This window comes from Rhipicephalus microplus, chromosome 1 (genome assembly GCF_043290135.1).
Source record: "Rhipicephalus microplus isolate Deutch F79 chromosome 1, USDA_Rmic, whole genome shotgun sequence".
In the NCBI taxonomy this organism is placed as follows: domain Eukaryota; kingdom Metazoa; phylum Arthropoda; class Arachnida; order Ixodida; family Ixodidae; genus Rhipicephalus; species Rhipicephalus microplus.
In genome coordinates this window covers 200930780-200956817 of record NC_134700.1, presented here as the reverse complement: position 1 = coordinate 200956817, position 26038 = coordinate 200930780, and the positions used below count along the sequence as shown (strand labels likewise).

General features: G+C 42.2%; 3 protein-coding genes across 3 annotated transcripts; 2 read left to right on the top strand and 1 right to left on the bottom strand.

Annotated features, from left to right (window-relative positions):
- Positions 1-200: 200 nt before the first annotated feature.
- On the top strand, positions 201-13766 carry LOC119159743 (pentatricopeptide repeat-containing protein 2, mitochondrial). Its single transcript, XM_037412589.2, has 10 exons — positions 201-313; positions 577-669; positions 1033-1171; positions 2696-2813; positions 3552-3731; positions 4580-4693; positions 5228-5302; positions 6341-6457; positions 9909-10092; positions 12817-13766. Exons 1-10 carry the CDS (start codon positions 226-228, stop codon positions 12927-12929), a joined length of 1221 nt encoding a protein of 406 aa, XP_037268486.1. The 5' UTR covers positions 201-225; the 3' UTR covers positions 12930-13766.
- Positions 13767-17445: 3679 nt separating this feature from the next.
- On the bottom strand, positions 17446-20361 carry LOC119159742 (peptidyl-prolyl cis-trans isomerase 6). The gene is made up of 5 exons (XM_037412588.2): positions 19933-20361; positions 19683-19805; positions 19506-19614; positions 18220-18404; positions 17446-17795 (listed from the first exon to the last, which is right to left on the bottom strand). The coding sequence occupies exons 1-5, from the start codon at positions 20152-20154 to the stop codon at positions 17661-17663; spliced, it is 774 nt and encodes a 257-aa protein (XP_037268485.2). The 5' UTR covers positions 20155-20361; the 3' UTR covers positions 17446-17660.
- Positions 20362-20803: 442 nt separating this feature from the next.
- Positions 20804-25475, top strand: LOC119159741 (uncharacterized). Its single transcript, XM_037412587.2, has 7 exons — positions 20804-21567; positions 21886-21952; positions 22057-22142; positions 22256-22398; positions 22504-22612; positions 22970-23086; positions 23633-25475. The coding sequence occupies exons 1-7, from the start codon at positions 21121-21123 to the stop codon at positions 23825-23827; spliced, it is 1164 nt and encodes a 387-aa protein (XP_037268484.2). The 5' UTR covers positions 20804-21120; the 3' UTR covers positions 23828-25475.
- The last annotated feature ends 563 nt before the right edge of the window (positions 25476-26038 follow it).

The following is a 26038-nucleotide window of genomic DNA, read 5'->3' as shown; positions in this document are numbered from 1 at the left end:
GGGATCGTCTGTAATGCTGATTCAATCGGCAGCAGCCGCAGTCAACTTATAAAAAGACATCTTTTAGATTATTTTATAATTTATTAAAAACATAAGTACTTTTACAAAAATTGTAAAATTACTATTTTGTGTAGGTGTAGAAGGGTATTGAGTATTTAAAAAACTATTCTTTCCTACGTGAAAGTCGCAGAATCGTGCTCAATATCGGCGGCTTAACAGTTAAAAATGGCGGCTGCTTTTGCGAGACATGTGTCTGCTAGCGCGATACTAAATTCAATTTCAAAGTCATGTATCCTATCTTTCAAAGCTCAAAGTAAGAATTTTGCTCAGCCTTGTGGATAGTTCACCGCGCAGTAGGTAGTAACTGCACGCCTTTTATGCCGATCGCGTTTTTGTACTTTTTCTCTCATAGGAGTCACTCCAAACTCTTGATTTCGTCTGCCGGTACCTGCTAAAGATGCGACAAAACGACACTTGTGTTTTGAAAATCGATATATTTCGGTGACCCGGTTGCTGAGGGTTGTGTATGTTCCGTATAATGGTGTCAACGATTGTTTCTTTTCTGCTTGTTTGCAGACGTGCGACATTTGTACGGCTCGGCAGTGCTGGGTTTGGACAAGTACTTGGAACAGCGGGAGAAAATGAAGCATCAGTTTGGCGATGCTAAAGGTAAAGTGTAATTGGGCCTGTTTCTGGGACACGAGGCTTCTCGTGAACTCAATTTTTCTCCTCCTCCATGGACGCAATAATGTCATTTTATTTAGGCGACCGCTGGCTTAATTACTTTATCTGATCCGGTCGCTATCTTGCCTGCTTACGAATGTGAACTTCCATTCATCGAAAAGAGTACAAGACTAGGTGAAAGGAACATGCTATGCCGAGGTGGTTTAACGCAATCGTGCTTAAACTATCCTGTTATCCCTTTCCTGACGGATCGACATTTGCATTGTTGTCCAATCTAATTATTTAGCGGCCTAATGTACCTACCTCGTGAAGACAACAGTGTTATTCACTTTAGCTTTCATGTTTCAGAGAAGTTTTTCCAGCGAATAAGCCAGTACTTCAATACCGACACTCCTGGGATGGTGTTTACGGAAGATCTCAAGCATGTCGCCTACTTATGCGAAGACAAGGACTCTGACATTGAATTGGTAGTCAAGATGATGAAAAGGTGAGACGAAGGTGCCTTCCCTGGAGCAAGCTTCACGCATGTTAATTCGTCAAGACTTTGTCAGTGTGATGTTGCAAACCTCAGCAATCAGGCCCTGTGCTTAATATCAGTGCACTACTGTCAGCCATTTTTTTTTTTTTTTCATTGCCAGATTATATAGTTTACTGCTAAATGATATAGACTAGTATTACAACTCATTGCAGTTTCATCAAACTACCAATAAAATCTCTGATTTAACAAAATATATTTTCAATGCAGCACACAGAATATAGAACGATGACAGCTTTTCGTCTTTAACGTCACTCACCTGGCTGGCTACGATAATGCAGGATAAGTGTAATAATCTCCAAGGGTGCTCCTTCGGGAGCAAGTGGGGCAACCAGGAATTTTTTTAGATGCTATGCCCTTGATCGTAATGTGGGCGCTGGATATAGTCAGAAGATTTAGCAACCCACCCGATAAACCACAGAAACTTGAAAGAAGCAGATTGACTGCATACCATTCCCAGTTACAACTTTTTCTACTTGTCCTTTTCTGCATAAGCACAGCATAATTATTCATTTGTTGTAGGGCTACTTCACATTGAAGGATTTTACTGTTATCATTGTATTCTTGTTCATATTCTTGATACAGAGAGCATGTGCTGATGCATATATACGTAACATTGCCGTTTTGATAAGCGTTGAAATTTATCGTGCCTTTGCTTTTGTTTCACATGTCATTTGATCTTGAAGGTACCTCAAATGGGCAATTATAAGCCAAGATATCTCTGATTTTTGTCTTGTGATTGAGTGTAACAACAGCTGTTGATTCACTTCATTTTTGCTAAAGCAGCTGCGAGCATTCGTACCTGAAACCTACATTGTAATTACTGGACAACCAGAAATTAGATGGTATAACCTTGCACATAAAGGGCACGTACACAAGAAGAGACTATATAACACACAGGGGGCTTTATGCACAGCGTTATACCCTCTAATGACAAACCAACAGGCCCATATGGCAACCTTGCAGAACTTAGAGCATTCGCATTTTCGAAATGTGCAAAGGAGTGTCCAGATGACTGAAACACTAGCACACTGTAAACGCAGAAATGTATTGTGGCCTGAAAAGAGGTCTGTCATTTTTGGTGTATGTGTCTCACCTGAAGAATCATCATTTTGCTCTAAGATATATTAGTCTGAAATATTAGTGTCATTTTGCCAACTGGAACAGCATATAATGGGCAGTAAGCATTATTGGCCTGTGATCTCATAATGTGCCACACAGAACTAGTACCAGATCAAGAAAGGTCATTTTCCACATAGGTGTTGTCACATCCTAGGGAAACGGCGCTGTCAGTATTTTAAGGAAGAGGTTACAATCTTGTATGCATAATGCATATCTATAAATATAACATAGCAGCAAGAAATTTCCAGAGAATGGACATTCAAGCCTCTCCCTTTTCACTCCTATCATGCCATTGTACACCGTTGTACGGAGTCTTTGTTTCTTACTGAGACTTCATTCTTTTTCACCCCTTAGGTTCAACCAGCAGAATAAGGAACTGCGTTTTGGGACATTTGTCTTTGGACCTGTGGTTCTCCGTCTGTTTTACCACTTGAAAAAACCAGATGCAGTTTTACAACTGTTCAAAGACCAGGTTAGTGCACAATTGTTCATTCAGTGTACATTTCGGCTCGTTAAGGTCACTCATGAATTTTACAACTGTTACACAAGTATCATAGTTGATACCCGGATAAAACTGAATAACATTAGATACCAGTGAGGCCCAGATGCAAAAACGCCCATCTACGTAGACTTAGGTGCATGAAGAGTACCTTCAAGGGCCAATTGGTACATGATAATGAGAGGGAGACAGCGCAAAAACGGGACGAAGAAAGAATGACCACACAGAACAAGTGATGATGAGCAAATGCGTGTGATTTTATTACACCGGAAAATATATAGCTTAAAAATTAAACAAGGCTATAGCCATCATGTGTGCTTAAAGATGAAATTCAAGATGAATCTGCCTCAAGAAGGAGTGTCCCAAGTTAATAGCTCAAAACCATAACCTCTTTTTCGAGGATGGCGAGTAAAGGCTCATTGACGCACATGTTCCCTTTCTTCTTGATATGGAAGGCTTCATTGAGTTCGCACTCAATCATGTGACAATATCGTGCCAGAACCTTGCATGCTAAAGGTGCATGCTGAAGAATTCTGAGTGATCAAAAGTATTTAGGTCAGTGTGCTTCATAGTTATATTGTGATTTTAGCACAACGTGGCTTTCCTAGCTGCACAAGTATATGCTGAAAGAACAAAGAAAAAGCTTTTGCCTTTGTTTGCGAGGAATCGATGTTGCCAGTGTCCTTGTTTGATTCCTCTCTCTGTCCACAGGAGCTGGATGGCTTCTTCGACCAGTTCTCATCTTACCAGATCGCCATGGACCTCCTGTTTAAAGAGCAACGCTATCAGGATGTTGTGGACATCTTCAATAGCATGCAACAGAAGCAGCTGTATGGAACCAAGTACCCACGCGAATGTGTCGTCCTTGCCTTAGGAGCCTGCTACAAGTTGGTGAGTGCCAACATCTTTTTAAATCTATGGCAGGACATTCCCGGAACTTATTACAAAAGGCATTAGGGAGAAAAATTGTTTCAGCTCTGTCTCAACTAGTAAATCAATTTCACACAACACCGAAAAATCAACTCTTTTTTTTGTGAAATATTTGATAATTAAGAAAAGGTGCTAGCTAATATTTAACTCAGGAATATCGACATATTAAACTACAAAAGACAGAGAATGAATTAAGAAAGGTTCAAGTACTACCAAAAGAGCCAAGGTAAAAAAAGATGCATATTTATAAATATTCAGTATCGCATCGATGCAGTGGCATTGAAGTTAAAGTTCATGATTGCAAAAACATAAATTTGCTCTGCGATTTCTTGTCTTATAATCAGTGTTTCACTTTTATATTCATTACCTTAGAATTCTTGTAGCATATTTAATGAACTAACTGAACTTTGTTGCTTTATCAGTACACAACTGTCATTATTCAGGAAATTAAATGCGGCATTAATAGTTACCTGACTAGGTGCCCAGCAGTGCAAAATGCACTCAACACAATGGCATCTCTTTTCATGCTCTCGCAGCCATATTAATATTGTTATTTTTTTCAAGCGGGTTTGATCTTTCCCATGATTTTCGTAAATGACTCATGGATTCCAGTACTTGTCCACTTACCCATGTTGGTGCTTACTGTAAAATAATAATGTGCAAAGATAGGCTGCTGAAAAATTGACATGCCACCTCTGTCACGCACTGAAAGACCTATTGCCATAATAACATGCAACAAGAAGACAAAAACTCGCGCACCATATAATGACCGCTTGTGCAAAAGTATCAGTGGTTCCTCTTTCCGACAGAACACCCGTGAGTCGTACGAGTATGCGCTCAAGCTTATTCATGACGCCCGGTCTGTAGGAGCTCTGGTGCTACGCAAGGGTCTGGCCTTTGCTGCTATGCTGGCTGTCAACCATGTGAGTTGTATTATATTCACATCCTGAGCTTCGCATTACAAGAGTTTTACAATTCGACGTCACTGCAATCGTCAATTGCAAAGGCAAGAGAAAGCATTAGTCTAAGCATTCGCATACATGCACAGTACTTAAACTCTCCTTCCCATAATACCAGAATAGGACTGCATGAGTGTAGTGCTTGTGAAGACTTCGTTTGAAGACATCTCTGTTCTACAATAGTGTATTAATCTTTCATTGTCTTGTGACAGCGTGTCCTCGCAACAGTTCACACCACAGTTTTCAAGAAGATGCAGTGTGTTCCTTGCTTCATTATATCGAGTAATTTAAAAGATGAACGCAAATGCAAACTCGGAAATAGTGTACATGCATACCTCAGGTTGTCATCAATGAAAGTAGTGGCTGTCACAACTTTTCCCCTGTGCAAATTGCCAAAAATAATTTAATTGACAGTTGCACATACAGTGTAACTGTTGATTCAATTATGGTTGAACATGTCTGAAAATGCAATGCTTGGCTTGCTTTGTATGTCTGCAGAATGAACCTAAGGTTGCCATGGAGCTGCTGGCTCTGACAGCACAACTCTCTTACATCACAGTCCGTAACATTCGAGTAAGTCCCTCGTTGCTATTTTCGTGTCCACTTACTCTCTCGATGTTCCTCGTCTCACCACCTAACCTTCTGCTGATCTTCTCGACAGTGATTCTCACCTCTTGGTGCCCATTCTGTCACTCATTACTACCATTTTTATGTCGTATGCATTATGTGTCATGCCCATCCTCTCTCTCCCCCACCCTACACACACAAATTTTTTTGTTAAGGTTAACTAAGATTAGGCCACTCGTGCTGGCTCTCCAATCCTTTGTACTGTTTTCCAATCTTCTACGTTGCTGCTATAATTTTTTGTACCATTGCCTGCTTTGTGTTCTTAAATCCTTGAGCTTTTTTGTTATCCTCTCAATTTCTGCCCTCTGTGTCACTGCAGTGATTGTACAGAAATCCATCGGGTAAGGGGAGCTCATTTTCCACAGCTTGCTGGTAGAAGCACACCCTATGTTCTTATAATGTCCTATTCAGTGTTCTGCTCACCAAAGCAATGTCTTTGGTGAGCAAGAAAGATAAATGAGGTGGGCCGCGGCTGTGAAGAGAGCCACAGCCACAGGTAGCTTTTAGGTATCGAACGTTGAAGCCAGTGTGTGCGAAGACCATTTTATCACAGGTTCGTGTGTATTTTAAACTTCTGCTGTTTGTTTTTACACTGCCTCGTATTTTCTGCCACACCCTCTCTGGTGATCAGCCTGATTTGAGTGTCAAGCGGACCCTGCTAAGGTTCACATCTTCCCCAACCCAGATCTATGTAGTGCCCTATAACACAGAACTGGCTGCTACGATATTCCTCGAAGTCAAAGTTTGACTGTGGGACATTTAACTCAGTCAGTCATTCATTGTGTCCACCCACTCCTCTTTTTCTCTTTCATCTCCCCCTCCCCTCCCCCTGCTGAATGGCAGGTCAAGTCGGGGCACACTGGTCTATACTGACTACTTCTTGTTAATAAGCTAAAATCATCAGCTTTTCTTAATATTGCTGCTAGCCCTTTGTACTGGCCTGATAATGAAGCCCTCTTTTGACGTTTCCTTCTGCGCTCACAGATGATGGCTCTAGCAGACCTAGACAGAGTGGACGACGTCTTTCTTACTTTACGGTCTATCATCCACCAAGATGTGCCTGTTCAGTCACGGATGGAGCAGCAAGTTTGCCAACAAACGGTAGGTCACAACTGTCATTGAATGCACCATGTGACGATGCTAGGGAGGTAAGGGAGAATATTTGAGTGTTTCAAATATTCAAACAAATATTTCACTATTCGAATTCGCATAGGCACAAATTTAAAATATTAGAAATTTAAAAGTAGAGTACTCTCAATAATCTTTTAAGTAGAACGACTTCTTTGAACATTATTGGTCTCGTAAATTAATTTCGTGGCCCTGTTCACCTCTCAGTAAACAAAAATCGTGTTAAATGGAGCATATTTTTCTTGGTCCTTTCAGGTTCAGTTTAATAATAGTCTACTGTATTCAAAATGAACAAATAGTAGACGCTTTCTTTACCCCATGTCACCCCCCTGAAAAAGTGGTTTCAGTGCAGCGTGAGGCTTCCATGCCGTGAAGCAATTTATCTGGGGGAAATCCATGCTGCCCAGAAGCTGCACTTCAAGGTTGAGAGTGCATATTGCCTGCACTTCGATTATTACTTTTTTTTTTTTGAAGTTCAAAAGCATCTGTATGGTTTTATATGCACTAAGCATAACGAATTTTAAAACGTAACATAGTTTACCTCTCATAACTTGCGCCTTACTGCTATTCAAATCTTGCTATTATATTCAAAGTTGTTTCCACTTTGCTTTGAACCAAAAGAGTGACATTTGCTCAAGCCTTGGTTGAATTCTTAAAAATACTGGGCCAGTAAGTTGGGTCACGCCCAAAATGCTCCTTTTTCTCTATATACATGTGATTTCAACTATATTAGACCAAATCATCGTTCACTTTGAATGAAGGAAAGAAACAATGATTTTAAAGGCTAGTTTTTTTTTTGTTAGACACAATCTTATGAGAACTAACCAACTACACTGCCAAGGAAAGTGTAGGAGCTGTTAATAATAATAAATTAATGCAAATCTAAAGGAATAAAAGTGGATGAAAAGATAACTCGCTACCGGCAGGATCTGAACATGCGACCTTCAAATAATGCATCGAGTGTTCTACCACTGAGCTACGGTGGCAGTCATCCCTCCATCCTCTATAGGGTATATATGTGCACCTAAACGTTGGAGCGTGTGTCAGCACCACCAATTCCTACCAAGGCAAGTGTGAAACACTTTTTAAAAACGATAGTTTTTCTCGGGGACCTTCAAAGAAAAAATTTTGGTCTGTCTGTCTGTCTGTACATTTGTCTGTTTGTCCGCCTTAACGATACCTCAAACGGCATCAAGCGGCCAACCCTATCCACAGCGCCCACCAATATTGCTCAAGGTTTAGCATTTATAGTTGTGCCATTGTCAATTAAAAAAGCAAATATTGCGAATATCTGAGGCGCCATAACATGTCTATGTTTTGTATGTCTGCCTTTATACTAGAAGAAGCACACACAAATAACTCTAAGGACTGTAGCGTTTAACGGGCTGCGCTGACAGTGCAACGCGGTGCTCAAGAAGGTGGTTCCAATGCTTTGCTACGACGGCATGGTGGTGGCACCTGCCCGTCGCTTTGCATTCTACACCTTATCACCTCCGTGACTGGCGCGCATCTTTCTCCGCGGTCGCGCACTCCTTTGTTTTCGAAGATAACTGCCAGATGGCGCTCGTGCCTAACGTGCCTAGATACGCTTGTTCGCCTCCGTTACATGCTCGAGGCACTCTAACGCAGCGCCTTCAGAATACCATTCACTGATTTGCTTGCGCAGAGCATCAAATGAACGTTTTGTTCACTCTCTCCAGACGCAAGACTATCGTCTTTCGACGACATTTACAGTGCAACATGTAGATTCAGGCCAATTTTTTTTTGCCTGTTTGACGTCACATAGCACGTGATATTATTACTGGCTGCCAGCTGACCAGTAATCGAACGCGTACTACCGCAAAGCATGAAGTCTACCAGAGCAATACCCTCGATATGAAGGAAAGAATTTACTTAAAACCTCAAGTTTACTGTGCGCACATCTCTAAAAAAATATTCAAACTTGTGTGCACATCACGTCATTCTCGTGGCCCCTTTCTGTAAGTTAAGTTTAGTTCCTTTGCTTGAAGTGTAAAGTGCATGATGTGCCGCAGCAGTTTGAAGTGCAAGGTGTCTGCTAGGGCATCACATAATATGCCCGTGCAGGCAGATATATTTCACCCTGCATAAGCAATCCAAATAAGGCAGAGAAGTTCAGGCATAAATAGAAGCTTGAAGTTGAACGCAGGGTGTCCTTGGAGTCCATGCTTCCACAAGCGATTCTGTCTTCTTCAGGGCTGCAACTTGCTTTGCCCAAGACCACTTGTCGAAATGATGGCTCCAGTGAAACCTTGTGTTTCATGAATTCTTTATCTCTACACAGGCAATAACACTTCTGTGCTAGGCCTAGTAGTCAACCAGTTTCGCTTGAAACAGACTCTTTTTTTAAGGAAATCTAAAATGAAAGCAATGATATACATGAACAGGGTGTTTTAGCCATAATGGCGTGAGCAATAACTATTCTGCATGAATGAGACAAAGTACACGTTGTTCAGAGTATTCCAAGTGCATTTGCCCTGGTGGCTGAGTAACAATACCATTGCACTGTGTGGGGGTGCCATCACCCCCTTTAAAAACGTTTGCACACTGTGGTGCACACGTGTCTCGTGGATAGGCCACGTTTAGGTTTAACAGCTGCTGAGCGGTAGGCGGCGCACTACTCGCGTGTATTTACCACCATCATCATTATTATGGTTAGTGCGGTAGCACCAGTTGTTCGCACAGAGAAGATTCGGGACTCTCTTTGGCATTCGGCGACTGGCGTGGATGGTCGTCTCCCGACAGGGATCAGAGTAGTAATGCAGGAACCGCAGGCAGCGTCCCGTGGGCCCCTCGCGGCGAGTCGAACATCGGCGGCAACGCCTTTGCATTACCTCGTACTTGTTATGTTGATTGAGTGTATTGAAATATTTTATAATGTTGTTTTAAGGTGTCGCTATGCACTAGTGAAGTATTTGATTTGGCGGCTATACCGTCATTTGTAAAACTAGTTGAATAAATGTACACGATGTTTGGTTTGGTTTGGCCGCGTCTGCCATGTTCGTATGTTCCGAGAGCGACTCTCATCGCGAGGTCCCACAACTGCTAAGCACGAGCTCAATGCTTAGGCCTGGCAACTGCATTTCAATTTGGGTGACATGCAAAAAAATGCTCGTGGAGTTACAGCTGATCACTGCAACTTCTAGACAGCTGCTCTTCTTACTTCTTGTTTTGCTATGGTTAAGTGAGAAGCTCCAGCAATATGGATGCTCACACCCCATTTTTCCGACTGCTACTCCTACTCGGTAATGAGTCTTTCACGGCTTTTTGCGCACCCACCTGCCCACTTTGGCTGCTCCGTCATCATTATAAACGTGCCTTCATGGCATGCGTGGTACATGGTGCTTTTTTTTTTTTTTTGTCGCGCATTACTAGAGGCGTATCAGGGAGCTGAATTCCATTTCAGGTGGACAAAGTCGACGAGTGCTTGCTTCGGTTAGGTGACAAGGAAAAGACACACATCTTTGAGCAGATGAAGCGGGCGCTACGCGAAAACAACCACCTTTGTCCGCAGTCACTTGACGACCTCCTCTGCCAGCCATTGCTCACGCGGCCAACGCCAAAGGACCGGGATGTGGATCGCACTGCAGGTATGCTGTGAGATCACACAATGTTCTAAGAGATAGCTTGAGCGATTACGTTCGTTAGTGTATATATCGAAAAAGTGCCCACAAGATTCGTCCGCCACTTGTCTTCGTCTCTTGCTCTACTTGATCATCAACAAACTAAAAAATGGCTATTTGACGTTCATTTTGGTGGTTGAGAGTAACTTGTCATTCGAAATTACCAGGTAAGATGCACTAGTGGTCTGAAAGTGAAAAGTAATAAGAAAGCGGTGAAATAACCTACTGCTATCATTGCTTCTAGGGTGCTTTGGAAGCAATGCCGACAATCAGTTTTTTAATTGCATTTTTGTATATTTCTTTCTTTGTGGTTTGCTGCGGCAGTTGCATTTTAATCGAGGCAAAATGCTCACGACCAACACGTGGTACGATGTCAGTGCATGTTAACACAATATGGTCAAAATTTTCATAGCCCTTCACTAGGCATGCCTCATAATCATATTGGGTTTCTGGCGTGCAAAACCCCAGATACTGTCGGTGTCTTGAACTCGGGTGAGGTCTTGTAGTCAGCTCACCATTAACAGTTAGGTGCAGCCCTGCCATTTTTTTTTTGCTTTAATGTCACTACCAAACGTTAGCAAGTAAAAGAGTTAAAGGTTAGCTATCAATAAAGGATGATAGAGTGTTCCTTCAAAACTTTTCTTTCGTTAATAATGCACTCATTGAGTTAGCAAATGTTAGTTATTGAAATAAAAAGTAATTCAATGTGCTTCAAAATTTTTTTGTGCTGAAACCCCAAACGAACTTGCCTACGTGACATCACAGATTTTTTTCTTCTTTATCCTTTTTTTGTTGTGGTTTTTGAAGGCGAATTTAGGTTATTGTAGACCAGTAAAATCTTTTGAAGCTTGCAGACTTACCTCTACACACATTTTCTAATATGACATGCGGAAATGAACTCCTCTTTCAAGCTAACATCACCGTCAAATGAAAATTTTACATCTCGTTTTTTTTTTTTTTTTTCTGTTACGATGAGTCACTTACCACCATCATATCACATCTGGGAACCTCGTTTGGTTCAGCAGGCTACAGTTGATTATTTGGAGACATTTTTACAGCACCCGCCGCAGTTTCGGTATTGTAGTTTTGTGAGAGGTGGGATCCAGCGTGGATTTCTCATAAACACAGCTGGCCATGTGAGCACACAAAACGGTGATGCAGTTGCCACTTATGCAGCATCACACACACGTTCCCCACATTGACAACTGCAGGAGAGAGCACGCAAAGAGCATGGCAACGTACGCAAACTTTTCATGCATACAGTTGTTTACACTTAAGCCAAGTTGATGTCGTGAAGTGCTCCATTAAGCGAGCAGTGCTGTGTTAAGATGGTTTTAAGTATGTTTACACACTACATTAATTTCGTAGATGTGCGTGTGTCCACATGAATCTACCACACCTTGGCTCCCAAAATTTGTCTGAGCATCGCCGGCTCGAAATACAGAAAGCGAGACACCCACCTACAGTAAAGCCTCATTAATTTGAACTATGTTATTTCAAAGTCCCGCCTAATTTGAAGGATTTCTGCAATCCCGTATTTCACAATAGTTTGAGTGGATAATTCTAAGCAGTAGTCGGCACTAGTCCAGTTAATTAAAAAAAAAATCACATCATATCCACAGATTGAATGACGATGAGTGGGGCAAAGCGTCCTTCCATTCGCCTGTGGATATGCTGTACTGGCTTCGTTGGAGAAATGGACTGCCCTGAACCATAAGGTGCTTCGCCCCTAAAATTTGGGTGCCGTGCACTGATTCCCGCTTCCGATTTTGCCGCAAATCCGCGAGAACGGCGACCCTTAAGAGCCACAATGCAATGCAGAGGTACCATACTAATGAGTGACTTTTGGTGCAACACAGCCATGCTTCTGCCAGCAAAAAAAAAAAAATATATGGCAGTCTCGTGGTCGACATAAATGTGCGCCAGTGAGGAGCAGGTGACATGCTGCCCGCGTGTCACCACTGTGTTGCAGGGAAGCACGTATTTTCCGCAGGCGCACATTTTAACTGATCACGACTTTTTTTTTCTCTCTCTCTCTTTCGCTGGCAGCAGCGGTTTCTGGTGTTCACTAGCGTTTGTGGCAAAAGTTTCAATAATTCAAGGTTCCTTGTATCCCACTTTTTGTATGTTCAATTAATTCAAAAACCCACTTAATTCCAAGGTTCTTCGCAATCCCAATGACTACAAATTAACGAGGTTTTACCGTATACTATTGAAACATACTATTGGCAAGATGGGATGCAATGTAGCCCTAACTTTGCGAATAAAAAGCTGATTAGTCTTGAGCAGACGTTGTCCAAATCGTTTACGTCAGGACATGCTCATGCATTAAACTCAAGATGGCGTCGCTATCGGTTTCATTTTCACATCTTTGCTGGCTTACCAGGTTCCAAATTAATTTTCCTCTAGTGTCTCCCTTATGCTAGAATAGATGCTGTCCTATGCCCTGTTAGATGGTATACTGGTGCACAGTTGACCCACGAAAGCTTCAGAGTGTGGAAAGGAGAATTTATTTTCAGTCTCGGCACACAGGAAAGGTTGAAGCTGTAACGACCACCATAACCACAATACGCCTCTCAAGATCTACCTTGAACGCTGAAGTTATGAAAGAATGGTTTTCTGAATGCCCATTTTGTCTCAATGTACTTCCGTGTAGTCTAGCAGTTGTGAACCTGTTGTTTTTAACTGCAGGTTCCGGAGTAGGAGGGACATACACATCTGGATATCGTGCGCCAATAAGGGGAGCTTCGGGTGTCCGCTATCCAGTTCGACATCGGCAAGGACTGGGAGATGTCGACGAGTAGTCATCACTAAATCTATGCTAGAAAGGTTCAACTTCGTTCTCCCCCCCCCCCCCCCCCCCCAAGAGACTTCTTTCCAGTTGGTCTCTGTGCGTACTCAGTACAGAGAAATGGCCAATTTTTATAGATTCTGCATTGCTTCAATCGTGATGTTCGCAATCCATCAGTGTCGTTCCCTCTTGAATACAGGAAATACACATGTACAGCTTGCTTGTGCATCAATCTGGCAGCGTGAACAGACAATAATTAAACATTATCTATAAACGAGTGTTTGTAGTTGATTGCTTCTGTATAGCTGGCACAATGCACTATCACCATGCATGGAGACAATGCAGAGGCATATTCTCTAGCACAGCTTTGTGGCTAGATCGTACCTTCTCAAGCAGCTTATTAACAGGCAAAATTGTTAAATTGCAGAAGTTCATCAGCTGCTACTCTTTGGAATTTTTACGGCTTAGAAAATTGTATAAAGCAATTCTAAGGACATTTTTATACGAGGCCTTGTGGATGTAGATGCATAACATCCCAATTTTCCAATTCAGAAAATCTTCAATTAGAGAAACTGCAATATTTATTTATACCCTTAGTTTTGCTCTTTAGCATCAAAGCTGCCATGAACTTCATGAATGTTCGAGCTAGGGAGAGATGTAATAAGACAGGACAAGAATCAGTGCTTTCATCGCGAAGCCCTAGTATGAGTAGTTGTGCCGTCAAGACCACTTGAGCCATGCATTGACACGGCCATGCCGTCCTTCTTGTACGTAGCAATCGTGTACACAGAATGTAAAAAGCTTGGGCACAGATCGTCAAAGTGGAAAAAATAAAGTGGTTACTCAGATAGCTCTCTTTGTGTCCTTTACTAGAACCACCTGCACAAAAGACTGCTAACTGAGCTTGTTTGTTTGGTATACCTTTGAAAGACCCCATGAAATTGGTCAGCAGCTAAGTGATTACTTAGTTGTAGAGAAAGTGCTTTATTTGCACCCCTCAGAGAATAGGAGTCAAAGGGAGAGATGACGCCTCCCCTTTACATTGTTACCAAAAGCATCACCTAACTTTTCTTCTTGTATTTCTCCCAACGAACGTAGGGTGCTGTTTAGCTATAGCGGCTGCATCAGAAGTCATGTTATGCCAGCCTGTGTACTGCCTGCCTTGAAATAGACGAGCACATAGAGAAGGCATCAAGCTCTCATTAAGTACTGTTTGCCTGCTGCAAAGGTTAAGTTAGTATTAAACTTCTATAAAATCCGCAAAGGTACTATTGCTTATCATGTTTAAAATCCTTCATATTTATGTGGCAGGAGCATGTTTTGAAGGGGGAGGTAATCCAATTTTCCCTTTATGCATTTTCATACCTTTGCATATCGTTTTCAGTCAATATTCTGTCCACTGCAGGACGAAGGCCTCTCCCAACAATCTCCAATTCATCCCATCTTGTTGATTGATATGTGGGGTTTCACGTCCCAAAACCACCGTATGATTATGAGAGACGCTGTAGTGAAGGGCTCCAGAAATTTTAACCACCTGGGGTTCTTTAACGTGCACCGAAATCTGAGCACACGGGCCTACAACATTTCCACCTTCATTGGAAATGCAGCCGCCGCAGCCGGGATTCGATCCCGCGACCTGCGGGTCAGCAGCCGAGTACCTTAGCCACTAGACCACCGCGGCGGGGCTCCCATCTTGTAAGCCTTGTGCGAATATTTGAACCAATGATACAGTATTCGAATTTCCTTTGAATCAAATTTAAATTATTAAAAGTATTGAAGCATTCGAAATGAGCAAATCAATGTATATTAATGCACTTATAACCTTCCCCGTAAAAGCGATTTCATGCAGTGGAGGGGTGTTAAGTCATGAAAACACCTAAATGTATATATCAGTCTACATGTAATCTTGTAATGTGGTTTCACTGCGGTAAAGGGATGCTAAGCCGTTGAAACACATATCCAGGAAATATTCGCACTGCCACGAAGCCACGCTTAAAAATTAAATGAAGATATCACTCCCACAACGATTCATTTTTGAAGTTTAAAAGCTTGCTATATCGACTTATATGCTCCGTGTATAGAAAGTTTTAAAACGCAACATTTTTTAAAGGCTATCACTAGCATTCTATCGAAAGTCAGATCCTGCTACTACTCAACATTGTTTCAATTTGCTTTGAAGCTAAAAGATGGCATTTGCATGGTCAGACGTGGTCAGACCAGCCAAGGATGTCGAGCGCAAGAGTCATCAACGGGCCCGCCGCTCTGCTTAATCTATGCCCCACCAACGATCCGCCACATGCGGCAACTATCCCAAACTCTTTTTGCGACTAAGAGAGGAACTCGTTCTCCTTACACTCAGGCGAAGTGCGTGCAGCAGCCAATCATAGAGCAGCGGCAGAGTAACACCATCTAGGAAACGAGACCAAAAATGCTCATCCATTCTTTTTTTTCTCGTCTCTTCTCTCAGTTACGCGTGATGCGTCACACGTGACAAGGTTAGACTAAGAGGAGCTTCGCCCCTATAAAATATTGTGCAGGTTAGTTCGGTTACAAGTATGCCCACCTTTTTTTATGATATGCAATATATATATATATATACTATTCAAATTCTATTCTAAATTATTCTACCAAAATCTCTATTAGCTTCGAATCTGAAATTCACTATTTACACAAGCCTACATCTTTTACAAACCAATTTTACTTCATAATAGCAACCTTCTTAATTCCATCACTTCATCAAAAACTTTCTACTTTTCTGTAACGGTGCTGAAAAGAGTCTAAGCAGATTCGCAATTATGGCTACATGTCATAAAGAACGTCCTTAATTGTAAACATCGTGATCAGGAAAAATCTTGCAGACACAACATCAATGAAAAAGAAACCAATAGAGGCTAAGTTGAAGTACACACGATTTGCGGCATACATACCCACCTCATCATAGATTGTAAGCCCTTACATGAAGCTCGGTGACAGCAACTGATGTTTTAAATTGTGGTGACTCTGCTGTTGCCGATTTCACCCACTTCTAGGGCAAAGTAAATTTATTGATTGATATGTGGGGTTTAACGTCCCAAAACCACTATATGATTATGAAAGACGCCCAAAGTAAATTTATTCAAAGCAACAACCCTCCCCAACTTTACTTCACCATCAGAGGACTTGCACCATGAGGTTTGGAGAATGAAACGAAAAATGAAGTTTGGGCCCAAAACTTCATTTTTTTAGAACGACCTCCAACTTCACCAAGTGAATGGACGACAAGGAAAAGCTGGCAGGTTATAGGACTCTTTGCAAAAAAATACCACACAAAAGTTACAGAAATTTAACATCACTTGCGCTGCTGCGGTTATCCATGCCGCTGGTAAACACAACACTATTTCAACTTCCACATTAACCAGTCCTGTTATTCTAAGTGGGACGCCACACAACCACGACACTGCATATCAATACAGAGCAATAACACTTCATGCATGAACTGAGATGTAACAACAGCTTTTTCTATACTTGTCAGTCTCAGGCCCAGCCTCCCAGTAATTAGTCACTTAAAAGGCATAAAGCAATTCAAGGGACCCTGATAAAGTTTTGATTATTTTGCAGAAACACATTGGGCCGGTAAACCAAGTTTCAAGGGCCGTTTTCAGACCGATTTCAGCTCTCTGCCTAAACTGTTAATTTATTACGCTTTAAAGCTGCGAATCTCTGCAGATAGCTGCTACTCAGCCAAACTCGTTTTCAACTGCCCATTTAGAGAATGCAATGCTCTGGTAAAGTGATCTCATTGGCTGTGGAATGCGCGGAAGTAAGAAGGGTTGGTAGGGTGGCGGCACCTGTCGGAGCAGCTAACAACCACTCCGCTATCGCGCGTAACCTGTCGGCGTGCTATCTCCGAGGTCTAAACAGGGCAAAGCTCAAATCGTCAGGTGCACTCATGAAAGCTCTGCGATTGCCAGAATGTCTCAAGAGTTCAGGGATAGGAGGAAAGTATGATACAATTGTCTGTAGCAGACTTTGTGCACAGTCTGCGATAAAATTTGTGGTGCAAATTGTCCTATGATGCTCTAGCCTAAACACCAATAAACTTCGAAAAACAGTCTCAAGGCCCCTTTAATAAATGAAAAAAAAAACATCACAAAAAAAATAAATAAAACTGATGTGTTCATAGAGCATGTCTCAACTTTCATTCGACAGAATGAAATAAAGGCACAGCAAATGTTTTCTAATGCAATTAACAACTTCCTGGCTGGGCATCATGGTAACCAACAGTTTACTTGAAACACAGCGTCAACCAAATGTTCAAAGGTGAGCCATGGCTGTGTTTACAGCATGAACTCCCCACCACCACGTGATGGGGAGTCATACTACTCCTACAGCTTAGTCTTGTACAGAGCATAAATATCACTCCCGGTGCAATTGTACAGCACGGCATTGCTCCCATCGTCGCAGCTAGATTGCCTCTAAGTGCTTGTCGACAAATGTGAAAACAGAGGCCCACACTCGCACAGCCACTTGCACAGAAATAAACAGACTCGTAAACAAGGTAACAAATTTATTTACACTGTGTTTTAAGGAAAAAAAGCCCAAAAACGCCTGAGCACAGTTTTCACCTAACAAGCCTGCATATGTGGAATGATCCAGAAATGAAGATTGCCAATTCTTAAAGTACCCTTTGGCAGTGAAAAGAAAAGAATGCAGTAAATGAGTATGGGATGATCGAGCACTCCCTCCCTTGCAGTCTTTCTTTCACCTAGTCCGTTGCGTCGGCACGAGCGGTGGGGAAAGGAACCTCCACGGTTAGCACGCCAGAGTCTACGATAACAACGTCTTTCGTCGGTCTGTCCCTGCTATCCGTGGAAAGCTTCTCCACCTTGCGCACAACATCCTGTTGACAGAGCAAAGTAAGAGAACACGCAATAGTCATTCAAGGGTTGCTTCAGCACTGCACGAAAAAACAAAAAAGAAGAGTAACACCTGACAGGGCAGTGCAACAACCTAACACAAAAAAGCCGAGTACTGAGCAAAGATCATCCTTCGTAATAGAAATCACCTGCTACATGTGCACTCATACTATTGCTTCTAAATATGCCAATGAGCAAACAAAATTTATTAGATGCACACTTGAAGCCTTGTTTCTTAGATGCACGACTGTTTAAGAAAAAATAACCTGGTGTTATCATAGAAAAAGTATGCTTCAATTGTGTGCACTGTTAAAAAAAATGGGACAACAAAAGGAGCTATAAACTTAAGGAAAACTGTCACTCACACAACCAAGGCAATCGTCAGTTGCTACGTGCTCTCAAACTCACCATTCCAGCAAGAACTTTGCCGAACACCACGTGCTTGCCATCCAACCAAGTGGTCTTTTTGCACGTGATAAAGAATTGTGACCCATTAGTGTCCTTTCCAGCATTGGCCATTGAGAGCCAGCCAGCACCATAATGCTTGAGCTTGAAGTTCTCGTCCTCAAATCGCTCTCCATAGATGCTCCGTCCTATAGATAACGCAAGAATGACAGTTTTAGTTTGCTTGCATAATATGCCCACTCTCCAATGCAAATATGCGTAATGCACTTTTTATATAACAATAAGTGGCACACAAAATTCACGACCACTGTGTGCCGATATTGGGCACCAAAATTTTAGATACAGAAACATTACTTATTCCTTTAGCAGCTAAACTGAACCGATGTGCTGAATAAATACTTGCTCTCACAATTCTTCTCTTCATCCTACTTTTGCAGATGATTGTTCATAGTAAGTACACTGTAAATTACAGTAAAGTACTGATTAAATCTCTATAAGTACACAATTACTGTTGAAGCCATTGCATATGCAATGAATACCAATATTAGGAAAGTGCAAGCAGTAGTTCTGGGGAAAAAAATGTTCCACTGTTTTCACAACTTGTGCACCATCTCTAGAGTATGCGGTTGGTCCTATGTAAGCCAGATGGGCCACTGCTTCAGTGAGCACATGCGTGAACATTGCAATCTGCGACCAACTGGCACAGGACGGCACTTGCCCTTGCATTGCAAGAGGTGCGGATGCAGACAAGTTGTTGGCAGTGTTTCATTTGTGGGGAGGGAATGTAATTGAGTAGAAAGGGAAATATGTGAAGCTTTTCACATCTTGAAGTTGGGTGCTGAATTATGTATCAGTGAACCTTCGGTGCATATCACTGATTAAGAATTTCAATATCTGATGGAACTACCATTTCACCATGTAGTGCATGTGTTGAGGTTCAATTAATGATAAAAAAAATGTGCGGGAGCGGGTGTGAAGCATGTTAGATTTTACGTTAGCATGATTACTGCTCTTGGTTCTTTATGCATGGCTGCTGGTGTTCCGAGGAGTACAGTCCCTTTAATAAACTTTAGTTGTCTGTGTGTCTTCTCGTGCTCATTTTTACAAAGTGCTGGAACCCTTCAACTAGACATCATGCACAAACTGGCCCAGTAAACCGCACAGCTAAACCAATATCATAGCTTATTTAAAGAAAAATGCTGCGCTTTGTAGCTGCATGCTAAACATGAGCAGTATCTCACAAAAAAGGCACGAAAAGCACCCACTGCAAGACCAGCAACTCATCTCACCTCCAGTGCCATCTCCTTTTGTAAAGTCACCACCTTGGATCATGAAGTCAGCGATGACACGATGGAACTTGCTGCCTTTGTAGCCAACAAGGCTACCATCCTTGGATTTCTGCAAGCAAGAATGAAAACACGTGTCGAGGAATGTCCACTACAAACGGGAAAGCCTTCGCAGCTCACCTCGGTCTGGTGCTTTTGGCACAGTTCCTTGAAGTTCTTCACAGTTTTCGGCACAGTCTTGCCGAACAGACCGATCTCTATCCGACCGGCGGGTTCGCCTCCGATCTCGATGTCAAAGTACACCTAAAAATTAAACGCGGCGTGCATTAGAGTTATCGGCGAACAAAACCTTGGCGCTACGGCAGGAGTGTAATGTCGTGCATGAAGTGTGCGCTTACACGTCGGCAGCGTGCTCAGGCATGACGCTTACCTTGTCGGTAACTTTGGGACCTTTGACTTTCTCTTCGGCCGACCACACCACCGTGATGAGGGCCAGGAGGCCCAACGTTCCGATGATGAGCTTCATCTTGAGGCACCTAGAAGCGTTTGTTACGGCGAAACGAGCAAGCAGCCTCTTTTGCCAGGAGTAGCCCTTGTGACACTCGGGGTTGCTGACGAAGACGGCGACTGACCTGCTGGCAACTTCTTTCATACGACTAATCGCGGAGTACCGATGCCGCGCGTGAAAACACAAAACGAAAGAAACTACAGGAAGCGGCCTTCCGTGGAGCTTTTTGATTGGCTGATCGAAAGTTGGTGTGTGTGCGTGCGTGCGTGCAGCCGCGAAACTACTACTGAAAAACTCGCTTGTGGCAAAGTGACGAGCAGCTGTGAAAGCTGCAGGAACAACGCTCCGTTGTCGCGAAAGCCTGCATGCGCTACTTAGAAGAAAGAAAATACATTAGAAACGCACGTTGAAGGGGCGTGGCGGGAGCTTCGAAACTTCAATACTTGACCACCTGGCTTGAGTAAGTGGCAAGTAATTCGCGTGTTTTTGAGAGCACGGGAAATGGTACAGCGCTCTCTGGCATATGTTTTTCTCCACTCATTTTGGAATGAAACCTGTTGCGTTTTTAAAAAGTTCGAAGTATGACACGACACTACAGGGCGAGTTTGCCGGATCTTTCGTTCTCCTTGCCCTTGTCTTCATCGTTCTGTCACTCAGATTGTTAAAAACAATGAAGAGTTAATTACAGTGCTAGTATTATTAAAACATGATTAATTAGCTTGGTGTTGAAAGAACCCTGTTTTGTGTAACTGCCAGTCACGTGCAAATTCATCACAATTTCCACTTGCGAGTTCGTTTTGCTGCTAAATGAACATCGACACCAAGCGCTCGCCCCGCCCTCTGGGAAGGCGTCTTCGAACTTTTGCCGCAAGCCGTCCGCGCGCTTGTTTATGTTTCGATCATATAGGTTTTTGGCAAACGTCAAAGTAAGTTATTCGAAGTTACAGTATGGTGAGCGGTAAACTGAAACCAAAGAGGCTGTCAAGGGTGGTAAATGAGACATGAAAGTGAAAACTGACGCGACGCAAACCCGTGCGAGCTGATTGACAAATCTCCGATACAAGCAAGGGATCGCTTTTCTTTCATTCAATTCTGGCAGCTTTCGAAAGAATGCGACTAACTGCCCGAAACATGTTACCAGTAGTGTATGCACTACTTACGGTATTCACGATCACCAATGTCGCTCACGCCGAAAATTTGCCGACTCACCGTAGTTCATCGATTAATGGATTGTGCGAGGTGACCGATCTGGAGTTCGACGTCGGTAGCCATAGCTTGAGTGTTCACGGCGCTGTTGCAAGCACAAACACATGTACAGAGCTGAAGCCCGCGTGGAGAATAGCGGACGGAACTCCCGAAGCAAAAATGGACGCCCTCTTATGCGATCAAGTTTTCGAAATTGGTTACTTCTTGAAGTTCCAAGCGCACCAGCCACCAGGAATGTTCCTTCGAGACGTGGTGATACCGCTTTTCACAGCGCTGGACATGCACGCATCATCGAAAGCCGCAGACGATCAAGGGGTGGTGCTGCCGGCAATTGAACATGCAGACAGAGGGGTACGTATGGTTCTGTCAAGCGTCATTTTGCGATAGACAAACATTGCCTCGGACACTTGTTGACCAATGAAAAAAAAAGAATGAATGGTGATTACTTTGCAGTCCACTGGGAAATTGTCTGCTAATAAGACCCCAGAATAATATGTGCTTCAACGTATTATCGGCACACGATGTAGTGTTGCTTGTAGTCTTCCGGAAACTCTGAACAAGTAGCAAGCTTGTTTGTTCTTCTTTCTCCAAGTTGATCTGTGGGCGAAACGCGGGAACAATGACCCCGCAAGGCCGTGTTTACTTAACACAAAACTTTCCTTTTTCTAGGTGATTGATTGGGACACAAACTTTTTTCTCGAATCCTCCCTCATTAAAAACCAGCTGATACAGGCAAGTTCTACTCACCTATAGAAAAAAAAAAATAGCTTTAGCATTCCAATATTGGTCAGTACTACCTTGAGCTAACTTTTTTTTTTTTTTCACCTCAATTGCAGGCAGTAGCAAGAGGATGCAATGTGTTGCCTCTTGACAAGCGTCTCTCGGCTGTTAACAAGACACTGTGCTTTCGTAAAGCCTACTTTGGGGTAAGCTTTCAAAGCTGATGCTACAGCATGATCAATAACCTGCACTTCCTAGACTACTATACACAAGCTTTTGTGAGATTTCCTTGAAGAGGTGAGTATGGGGCATTTCGCAGGTGCCAGAGCTTGGTGACCAAGAAGCGGCCAATGCATTGTTGGGATTTGTAGAGCGAATCAAGGAAACACTGGCCATACACATGCTAAGGCCAGATCCCAAGCGTCAGCCAAGAATTGGACTGGCTCTACCGCTTTTGCACTTGTACGTAGAGACGGTTCCCTTGATATTATTGTGCAATCGATTACATTCAGTAGGTAACATCTCTTGTTCTTTCTTATTTTTTTTTTTTTTCATTTTTGACAACAGTACAACAAATCATGTGCTACCAGACTACAGACGTACAATTGCCAAGAAGATCTCCAGTTTCGCAAAAGCCGTGGAAATTGACTACAGTCGCTTGTCACTAAAAGAACAGGTGTGCATTTTGTTTCTAATTACCTGGCATGTACATATCCTGGAGAACGCCCTACTTTGTTAGTGCTTCATTAGAAAGTGCCTCAAGAAGTTAGTTATGCTTCCACATTGCCAAAACTGGAAATATAAGAGAAAACCAAGTCACTAGGGTTTGTACACTGAGTGTCGCCACTGTTCGACAGTTGCACAACAATACTATGCAATTATATAATCATTGGAGTAAATAAAACACCATAATTGCAAGTTTTAAGTCATTACCAATATCTTTCTTGAAGTGGTCAATGGGCATACGGGTTTTTTATGACGCATATATTTCACATTATTAGTGCAGCAGTGTTGTAATTACAAAATCATGCAGGTGATGCAGACACAAGACCTGGACGTGGTACTTGTAGCCGGCGGCGACATGGTTTCACTGTCCAGTGCCCTTTACCTACCACCATGGGGAGTGGTCGTCATGTTTAACAAAGAAATGGTAAGTTCAGCAAGTTAACACAAACAGTATCACTGTGCTTGTGTCCCAACTGTTATGAATGCCATGCTATTGCCTTCATAGACACATGCATAAATTGGCTGTTTTATTATGCTTAAAGTTGAAGGTGCAGCAAGGGTTCACACGATGTCAATATTGGGCGAAATTTTAATAAAAATTGATAGTGTCTTAGAATGCAGGGTGCTGGTTTCTTTCATGTCGTAAATTGTTCCACATTGTAAATTCAGTTCTTGGTCCCTGCATGCCAGCCAACAAGATACAGACACTTCTGATTTTATGTCGATCAGTATGAAAATGTCACTCTACTTGCTCAAGATGAAGTTGCCATGGAATCTGCGGAACACTAGATGCTTTCCCTAGCATACAGCAACATGCTACTCATAGTACTATTCATATACTTACGCTTGTTCTCAGTTATGATAAAATTCAATAAAAAGTGTAACAAGAAACAGCTCTACTGATTACTTAAATTTGAAGTATAGTAACTATAGTCATGCTCATGCTCTTATTTGAATTATTTCTCCTCAGAGCGGCAAGAAGAAGGAAGACCCCCTTGAGCATCTTTTGGAATCCCGGGGCGTGCTTCTGACAGCGAGTGCGTCTATGGATGCTGGCAGAAGCCTCAATGACGTCCCAGTGTTTGGCGACAACACAATCTCGGATATCGAACACATCTTGCGCAAAGCAGTAGCCATTGTTCAGCATAACCTGCAGAAACTCTGACATTAGACACTGAATTTCTTGTCCTGTGCCTATGTAGGCTACAGTAAGTGCTCATGGCAAGTTCGGTGTCTGGATAAATTGCGGGAGGAGAGCCAGCACTTTAATATTTTACCCTGTTGGTGTTAGTTCAAAGCTGAAGAAAGCATTGGGAAAATCGATGTCGAAGAGCCGACTTGCAGAACCAAAACTCACAATTTGTGCGTTACATTAGCAATGCTCTACCATTGGTCTACATAATCTCTTCCCACATTCATGTATTTAAGTATGCATTGAAAATCCGACTTAGGGTTGCTGGTTTTCCAGTTTATTATAGGCATGCAACAAGGACCTTAGAGTTCAGCAATATTTCGTACTTCTCACGGCCTGTTGTTTCTGTGCAATAACGTGTTTGGACTTCTTAGCTAGCTACAACTGTTCTAGCTGTCATAGCTTGAACTATTCAGCTAGTTCCGGTGTAATAATATGTTTTTTTTTTCTAGTTTTGAAGTAAGTTTATGTTCACGATGGCACTGTCATTAATTTTATATGTGTTTCCAGACTATTACCCAGTGCAAGTATCAATCTAGAGAGACCCACATATGATGCTCCCTGCAAGGAACTTTTACTTGCTTTGTCACCACTAGCGTTGCCTTATTTTTTGTGAATCAGGGAAGTGGCTCGTGTTCGGCTGCTGCAACCAGTTCTTGAAACAAATTTTCAGTGTCGTTTCAGTGTAGCGCTTGAACTAAACCGTGGCATTTAGCATGGCACGGTGCTCGGCAGGTTATCAGCGGTGCTGTAGTTCACAGCTCTGCAACAGTTCTGACCACCCAGGGTACTTCGTATATGCCGCAATATTTAATCAGCATATCACTCTCCTTTTGGTGCACAAATTGATGCCACATTTCATCCACGAATCTGACTCAGTTTGTGAATTACGCAGACCCCTCAACCTCAGTTTGCCTTTCCTTAAAACAATAAACGAGTAGAAATGATTGTGGTAGTGTTGGCAGCAGGAAAAGAGAGTATCCACTTGCAATAGAACTCATTGTTACCTGCATAATTTGAACTTTAAGACATCTACATCTATGTGTTCACACATGTGCATTACTCCTAAAACAAATTGTGTTGTGTCTAGAAGACAGAAAAATGTGAACACTAGGTAAAAGTGATTATGCCATTTTTTTTTCTTGTGATCTGTTCTATATAACGAGCATACACTGATGTAACCTCATCCTCCAAATGCCCATTAGAGTGATTTTAACTCTGAGCTGGAGGGCTTGCATCTTCTGCCTTAAGATACGGGTTTCTGTTTTATTCTACACTATCGCTTGCTGTGTATACACCGATCAAGTTAGTTGTTTTTCATCTAAATGTCATGTGTGTTGGTGAGTGCATATGTATACATCCACCTAGTTAACTGCTTTTATCTAAGTGTCAAGTGTGTTGGTGAGCGCATTTAGCACTTCTCTTATTTTTACAGTCCTCAGGCAGTGTCTACACGAGCAGCATATCTCAGGGATTTTTTACACCCATGACTTTGTGCTCAGAACAGAGAGATACGCATTGCGACTAAGGAACATCTTTACACTTCCTTGGGCACAGTCCACGATTCATTGGGACCAATCTTTATACTTGGAGCAATAAATGAAACTCGTATGCTTGTAAATGTCCCATCTCTTTTTCTCTATGTGTGTGTAGTCAGCAATGGGTGTTTGTGTGACAGAGGACTTGTGTACAAGCTGAATTTACTCAAAGCCTTTGCACATTTCTTTTAGGGGAGGTGAGACTCAGACACTTTGTTTATAAATATTCACCCTAGAGCAATGACACTTGAGCTCTTTGCAGAAATTTTCATGCTGATTTCAAGTATATAACTAGTTTTCTTTGAAGTTGCATGCTTTCATCTCTGCAGTATGACAAAGTGAAAACCTTAAGCCTTCTGCCCCCCCCCCCCTCTTTTGATCACTAAACTACCACAATTTTTCATCTTTCATACTTCATAATGTTTCAAATAAAATGTAGAATGCAAATACCTAATTAGGAAGTGCATACAAATTATGTAATAGAGGTTAAAAAGTCTATTATTGTCCTACCATAGTAAAGGTTGACATAGAGCTTTTTATAATATAATAAAATATTAAAATTTAATGTAGATGAGTGCATTTGTCGTACTTTGGAAAAGGTTTGGGCAATATTTCATGCAGATCCGAGCACCAGAAGTACTTGAAA

Bases quoted from the DNA above. Each gene is read 5' to 3' on its own strand.
- LOC119159743 (XM_037412589.2), top strand. From the start codon at position 226: ATGGCGGCTGCTTTTGCGAGACATGTGTCTGCTAGCGCGATACTAAAT. The intron at 1,172-2,695 runs GTGAGACGAAGG...TTCACCCCTTAG, and splicing joins GTAGTCAAGATGATGAAAAG to GTTCAACCAGCAGAATAAGG. The intron at 10,093-12,816 runs GTATGCTGTGAG...TTTTAACTGCAG, and splicing joins GGATGTGGATCGCACTGCAG to GTTCCGGAGTAGGAGGGACA.
- LOC119159742 (XM_037412588.2), bottom strand. From the start codon at position 20,154: ATGAAAGAAGTTGCCAGCAGGTCAGTCGCCGTCTTCGTCAGCAACCCC. The intron at 19,615-19,682 runs GTGAGCTGCGAA...TCTTGCTTGCAG, and splicing joins GCCAAAAGCACCAGACCGAG to AAATCCAAGGATGGTAGCCT. The intron at 17,796-18,219 runs GTGAGTTTGAGA...CTCTGTCAACAG, and splicing joins GCAAAGTTCTTGCTGGAATG to GATGTTGTGCGCAAGGTGGA.
- LOC119159741 (XM_037412587.2), top strand. From the start codon at position 21,121: ATGCGACTAACTGCCCGAAACATGTTACCAGTAGTGTATGCACTACTT. The intron at 22,143-22,255 runs GTAAGCTTTCAA...GGCATTTCGCAG, and splicing joins TTCGTAAAGCCTACTTTGGG to GTGCCAGAGCTTGGTGACCA. The intron at 22,399-22,503 runs GTACGTAGAGAC...TTTTGACAACAG, and splicing joins GCTCTACCGCTTTTGCACTT to TACAACAAATCATGTGCTAC.